Source organism: Marmota marmota, unplaced genomic scaffold, assembly GCF_001458135.2.
Source record: "Marmota marmota marmota unplaced genomic scaffold, marMar, whole genome shotgun sequence".
In the NCBI taxonomy this organism is placed as follows: Eukaryota; Metazoa; Chordata; class Mammalia; order Rodentia; family Sciuridae; genus Marmota; species Marmota marmota.
Window position 1 is genome coordinate 21,008,662 of NW_026000221.1, and position 7,119 is coordinate 21,015,780.

Below are 7,119 nucleotides of genomic sequence, written 5' to 3' on the forward strand. Positions count from 1 at the left end.
GAGCGGTAGGGGCGACGGGGCCAGAGCTGCCGGAACTGGCCTCCCTGTCCCCTCGCGCCAGGGAGCTCCCGGCACTTGCAGGAGAATCCCATGTGGAACGAGAAGCCCCAGCTCAGTGCCGCGTGTGGCCAGACAGCGGCTGGCTAGAGGGGGCGACTGGGAGACTCGGGGGCACAGAAGATGGGAAAGAATCCCCCCGAGCCTGCCCAGGACCCCCACCTGCCGGCACATACAGCAGACAAGAGGGACAGCCAGGGGCTGGGGCTGTCCTCCGGGCCACCCGCGCCCTGCTCCGCCCACACCTGCCGCCCCGCCCTCCCAGGTCCTCCCCTCGCCTCTGCTTGGTCTGCAGCGGCCACGCCCCCGTCGGCCTCCGTTTCCCTTTGTGACCTGGGCAGGCCGGGGCCCAGGGTCCTCTGAGGACCCTCGCTCAGTGAAGGCAGGAGTGGAAGTGTGGGCTGTGCGGTGGGGACAGAAGACACTGACCCAGGCTGGGGAGGAGACTTTATTCAGGGCTTTCATGCCCGCGGCTTCAGTCCAGCAAAGGAGCCCGGGTCCCCTGACTCCTCCCCTTTGTCCTTGTGAGGCCTCCCGGGCCCGGGGCTCCGGGTTGGGGTGGTGAACTCCCACACTGGAAGTCTCCAAAAGGTCCGGAGGAAATCAGGGCTTCTGGGTGATGGGGCCAGGTGACTTCACAAGTCTCTGCAAGAGTCTAACTGCCTTCTTCACGTGCCTGTCCTTGGGGTCCGAACAGATGGACTTGCCCTGGGTGGTGACAAGCCTGCAGGGAGGGGAAGCCACAGGCTCAGTGGTCTCCACACTCTCGGTCACAGCCCTCCTGGGGAGCCAGGGCTGCAGGACCTGGCGCCCACCCCTCAGACCACCTGTGCTCAGACCCCCTAGAGCCTGGGAAGCAGAGGAAGGGCCTGGGGCTCAGCTGTCCCCACCAGCTCAGGGTCAGGACAGGGAAGGACTGCATGGCCACTGACTGGCCCCTCAGACAGGCTGTGCCGCTGCCCCTGGGGCAGGCTGCTGGTCGAGGGGAGGAAGGGCCGCCCTCTCCTCCTTGCTCCCTGGCCATCCCCGGAGCGCCAGCAGCCCGCCACCTGCTCCCATGCACAGTCCCAGGAGCAGCAGTGGGCAGAGGGGACTTACACAATGGCATCCTTGGGACACTCGGCTGAGGTTCTGTACCAGGTCACCAGCTTTCTGATGGGAATGGCCCCCGTGAAGAACTCCATGCAGCACTCCCGGCCCACGTTGGTGGCTCGAGCTAGGGAGACAGCAGGAGCCAGGGTGACCCCAGGGTCTGGCAGGGGGTCCGCACATGGTGACTGCATACGTGTCCCCGTGCCTCTGTCTGGGTTGGGTCCATGTTCGTGGGTCCGGGGGCACCTTGTCCCTAGTGTGTGTGCACCTGTGAGGCCTCGTGTGCCGTGGGGGGTCTGGTATATGTGGGTATCTCTTTATCTGTGTGTATCTCTGTGTGCACCTGTGTGTGTCTCTACCTAGCGACCTTTATTTCAGCTTTCTCAACTGAATATTTTATAGTTTACAAGATATCATTATTATAAAATATTTTACATCTTCTCCTGTTCTTGGAAACAATTCTGCTGTTTCCCTCATTGTACATGAAACCCACCAATAAAGCAGACAGCTTAGAGGATGATCCTCTCTGCACTGTAACGCACAGCCCGGCCCGGTCCTCCTGGCCACTGCAGCTGAGATGCCTGCCCCTTCCCAGGCCACCTGTGCCCTGCTCTCACCTGCACGGATGCTCTGCAGAGAAGCCCCGAGGAGGAGGGCAGCCAGCAGCAGGGTCTTCAGGGGCGACATGGTGCCAGGAGCCCAGGAGAAGGTCTGGTGCCTGTCTCAGGGGAGATTGGGTGAGAGCCAAGCATGCAAGTGACCTATTTAACCTCTTTGGGGGTCTTGCCCCGCCTCCTGCTGCCTGCCTCCACACCCTTCCTAGACCAGGGTAATTCAAAGAATTGGAGATGATTCAGTAGAAGTCCAGTCTTGGAATGTTTGTGGCTTTCCAGAGAATGGACATTCAAATGGGGACAGAGGTGGGGTACATGTGTCCGGGGGCTAGAGCAGTGACACACTTCTCCTTTCAAAGAGGACATTTCTTGGTTCCTCTATCAGCAGAGCCAAGAGGCTGGGCTTGCTCCTGCCCCGTCTGCACGGGTGGTGTTAGATGGGCTCTCTAGAGGAACAGCCACAGGATCCATCGACATAGAAATACATCTGTATGTATATACGCACACACACTCAGAAGAGAATAAAAAGAGCTTACATGGGCAGCAGCTGGACAGTCCACAATGGCCGCCCACAGGCTGGAGAGGCGGAGGGAGCAACAGCTGCTGAGTCGAAGGAGCTGGAGCCTCAGAACCAGGGGGACCCAAGGATGCACCCGGAGTCCAGGACCGAAGGCCTGGAAACTCCCTGGGGGGGTCGCTGGTCAGAGTCTGCTTTGGAAGGTGAGCGAGCTGGAGACTGCAGTCCTCAGGTGACCGCAGCAGCCACCAAGCACCTGCTCAAGAAGAACGGAGCTTGCGTCTGCGCCTGCTTCCTAGTTCTTCTAACATTTTGTTCCTTCAAGGTCCCTACCTGTTGGTCGGTGCTGCCCACACTTAGGGAGGGTCTGTCCCTCAGTTTGGTGTCCCACATGCCAATCATTCCTAGAAACACACCAACACGTCCAGAAGCCTCCTAAACTTAGGCCTCTCTCTCTCTCTCTCTCTCTCTCTCTCTCTCTCTCTCGTACCAAGGATTGAACCCAGGGGCATTTGACCACTGAACTACATCCCCAGCCCTTTTTAATATTTTATTTAGAGATGGGATCTCACCAGTTTGTTTAAGGCCTCACTAAGTTGCTGAGGTTGACTTCAAACTCATGATCCTCCTGCCTCAGCCTCCCAAACCACTGGTCTTAGTTATCTCTTCATCCAATCAAGTTGACAAAGATCAACCATCACAAGTCCAACCCTTGTCAACTTGACACCCAAACATCTTTACATCACATCTAATCTCCAAATAAACACAACAGCAAGGCCATAATTCCACCCAAAATGACATAACTGTTCTTCATACAACTAAAAATACATTAGTTCCTTCCCCAGGAGGGGAAAATTTTTTTTCTTGACTAATGTATGCTTTTCTGATACCCCACAACTTTAATACTCTAATGTAGATGTACTATCATTTTGAGGACTGAAGTTAAATCAACCAATATTACATTACATGATGAAGGAATAAAAGGGGACGGTCACATGTCTACTGAATGCCTGTGTACACATGCACAAACATTCTTAACAGAGAAGGAAAGAAATACGCATGACCATTATGGCCCTTGCTTCTGTGATGGGTGGCATGGCCGTAGTTGGTATTTATCACTATCTTCTACCACCCACTCTGTATTTCCTGGGCCTTCGGCAAGCACCTCAGCAGGTCTGGCTTCTTTACCTGGAGGTGTGACCCACGCCTTCATTCCTGGAGGTCTCCTGCCAGTCATCCTGCCTGCAGAGGGTGGCTGTGGTTTCCCACTGACCTTGGTAAAGGACATGGTAATAGCAGGGGACGCCCCAGGGTCTCCTGTGCTCCAGGAGCGCCCCTCCTGGCCTCCGCTGTGGTAGTAGTCCATCTCCCCTTGGTCATCTGGATCAGTCTCCTGCACCCCCGCAGCACCACAACTCCTTTCTTAGCCTGTTGACTCTGGGGCACGAGGAGCCCAAAGTGGCCGGGGAGTCTCGACTCTCCGTTTAATGAAGTCCTGTGGTGCCTCCTGGGAGAAGCATGCCTCCTCCTGGAACTGAGGCTTCTAGGCCAGCAGAGTATATGTTGCGGGGACAGTAAGCAGATGCTATGGGTCCCTAGGGATACAGGGGAGTGGTCCCATTCCCATCGCCACCCCTTGATTTCTGGACCCATGATCCTAGCCACGGGAGAGACGGGACCCTGTAGCAGACGCTGATGCAGAGTATACACAGCCTTCGGGAGAACCTGGCTCCAGCCCTGCAGGACACTCCACTGGGCTGGCACTGTAACTTCATCTTCAAAGGCCAGTCCAGGGGGCTGGAGTTGGGGCTCAGTGATAGAGCGATTGCCTAGCTATGTGTGAGGCACTGCGTTCGATTCTCAGCACTGCATACAAATAAATAAAATAAACGTCCATCAACAACTAAAAAAAAAAAAGATTAAAAAAGAAGGCCATTCTATCAAATCAGCTGCTTTTTATAGCCCAAATCTAATGGGGTCTCTGGGTCTGCAAGCTGCCTTGTTTGCGTACAGTGAATGGATCTTACAGTAGTGTCATCTTCTGCCTTCAGGCAGGTGGGGCTCGAGTATTCAGCCTTGAGTCGGGTGGAGTGTTCAGACTTGATGCAAACAGGTGATAAAAGACCAGACTGGAGGGGGGGGGTTGAGTGCGTGGGTTATCCTGCACCTAACATTCATTCAGCCTGGCCTGCTGACAACTTAGTTCAGCCTGCCCTGCACCTAACAATGGGGACATGGGAAGACCAGTGAATCTCCTGAGCAGGAGCCATTGCCTCACTTCTTGGGCTGAGAAGTGAGTTCCTTGGTCAGGAGCAACGCTGGGTGGGATACCAGGACAGTGGATGAGGCGTTCTGGAAGTCCCTGGATGGTGGCTTGGGCGGAAGCACTATGTGCAGGGAAGGCAAATTCATACCCAGAATGAGCATCCGTCCCAGTAAGGACAGACCACTGCCCCTTCTATGATGGAAGTGGTCCAACACAGTCAACCTACTACCGGGTTGCTGGCCGACCTCCCCAGGGAATGATGGCACATCAGGGACTGAGGGTCAGCCTCTGCTGCAGGATACTGGGCACTCAGCAGGGGCTGTAGCCAGGTCAGCCTTGGTGAGCGGAAGCCCATGCTGCTGAGCCCAGGCATAACCACCATCCCTGCCACGGTGACCCCTTTGTTCATGAGCCCATTGGGCCATGTCAGGGGTGGCCGGGGAAGAGGTTGACTGCTATCCACAGACCCGCCATCTTAACCACTTGATTATTAAAATCCTTCTCTGCTGAGGCCACCTTATGGTGAGTATTCACATGGGACACAAATATTTTCACATCCTTTGTCCGTTCATAAAGTTCTAAGCACATACCTCTTCCCCAAATGTCATCCATTTTCCAATCATGACCTTTCCAGGTCCCTGACCAGTATCCAAACTGCAGCCCGTGAATCAGTACACAGTTGACATCTGATCCTTTTTCCTTCCAAGCAAAATGTACAACCAGGTTCACTGTGCAAAACTGCCCATTGTGAAGATTTCCCTCCACGACTGTCCTACAGGGTCGTCCCAGAAAGGGACAGTAGTGCTGCAGCTGTCCACTTCCAGGGGGTGCCTGTCTGTGAACCAGACCTAGCCTTCTCTTCCTTTGTCAACTGATCATAAGGGACACCCCAGGAGGTCATAGGTGCATGCTGGGGGACAGAGGCATTGTAGCAGGAGTAGGAGCCATGGGCACTGGGCCACGTGGTGCAGCCTGTTCATGCCTTTGGGACCCACCGGGGCCTGATCATGTATGTACCTGTTACATACATGGTTTGGATATGAGGTGTCATCCTAAAGCTCGTGTGTGAGCAAGGCAAGAACATTCAGAGGTGAGATGATTGGGTTTTGAGCCTTAGCCCCATCAGTGACTCAGTCCCCTGATGGGATAACTGAGTGGTGACTGGAGGAGGTGGGCGGTAGCTGGAGGAGGTGGCATTGGGGGTGGCTCTGGGGTATCTATTTTGGATCTGGAGAGTGGAGTCTCTCTTTCTGCTCTCTGATCATCACATGAGCTGCTTCCCCCCACACACACACACACACTCTTCAGCCTTGGTGTCCTGTCTCACCCTAAGCCCCGGGGGATGGAGCCGGCTGCCTATGGACTGAAACCTCTGAAACTGTGAGCCCCTAAATGAACCTTTCCTCCTCTAAAATTGTTCTTGTCACAGGTGTAAAAAAGCTAAGACCGTACCCCTTCCACTGGGTGATGGACTGCTGCCCTGCGCGTCCAACTCCATGGCTTGGTGGGTCCAATAACACCTGGTTCATGATGGGCAGCTCAGGTCACATAGTAACCTGGTGGCCCATGGTCAAGTGCTCAGTTTCCTCTAAGGCCCAGTCTCAGGTCAAGGGCTGTTTCTCAAAGGGAGAGTAGTTGTCTGCAGATGATGGCAGGACCTTGCTCCCAGATCCCAACGGTCTCCTCTGTGATTCACCTACGGGGGCTTGCAAAAGGCTCCAGACAGCATCCCGGTCTGCCACGACACCTCCAGCACAATTGGGTCTGCAGGTTATAGGGCCCAAGGGGCAGAGCAGTCTCCATGGCAGTCTGGGCCTGTTGCAGAACCCCCTCCTGCTCTGGCCACACTGGAAACAAGCAGGTTTTGGAATCGCCCAGTAGAGGGGCCAAAGTGACCCACCCAATCGAGGACCATGCTGCCTCCAAAGTTCAAATAGGCCCACCAGGGGCTGTGCTTCCTGTGTCTGCAGGAGGGGCCAGATGCTGCAACTCTGCCTTAGGAGGGGGGTCGTACACCACAGGCCTCCTAGAAACCTTACTGAGGTTGAAGACCCTTGAATTCTAGTGGGATTTATTTCCCATCCTCTGAAAAATGCTTCACTAACAAGTCCAGAGTGGTGGCTACCTTTTGCTAAGTAGGTCCAACCCATACACATCATCCACATAAAGGACCCACATGATACCTCATGGAAGAGAATGGTGATCAAGATCTCTGTGAACTACCAGGCGTGGTAGTGCACACCTGTAATCCTAGCAGCTCGGGAGGCTGAGGCAGGAGGGTCACAAGTTCAAAGCCAGCCTCAGCAAAAGTGAGGTGCTAAGCAACTCAGTGAGACCCTGTCTCTAAATAAAATACAAATTAGGGTTGGGGATGTGGCTTAGTGGCCAAATTCAATCCCTGGTACCTCCCCCGCCTCCCCCAAAAAAGAGATCTCTATGAACTAAGCTGTGACCAGGACTGGAGAGCTGACATACCCCTGAGGAAGGACCGTGCAGGTATATTCTGGCCTTGACACCTGAAAGCAAATTGCTTCTGGTGGTCCTTAGGCACAGTGGTGGAGAAAAAAGCACTC

General features: G+C 54.7%; 1 protein-coding gene across 1 annotated transcript; it reads right to left on the reverse strand.

Moving 5' to 3' along the window:
• Positions 1-492: 492 nt before the first annotated feature.
• On the reverse strand, positions 493-1,917 carry Ccl17 (C-C motif chemokine ligand 17). Its single transcript, XM_015488803.2, has 3 exons — positions 1,767-1,917; positions 1,156-1,273; positions 493-781 (listed from the first exon to the last, which is right to left on the reverse strand). The coding sequence occupies exons 1-3, from the start codon at positions 1,834-1,836 to the stop codon at positions 661-663; spliced, it is 309 nt and encodes a 102-aa protein (XP_015344289.1). The 5' UTR covers positions 1,837-1,917; the 3' UTR covers positions 493-660.
• Positions 1,918-7,119: the final 5,202 nt, after the last annotated feature.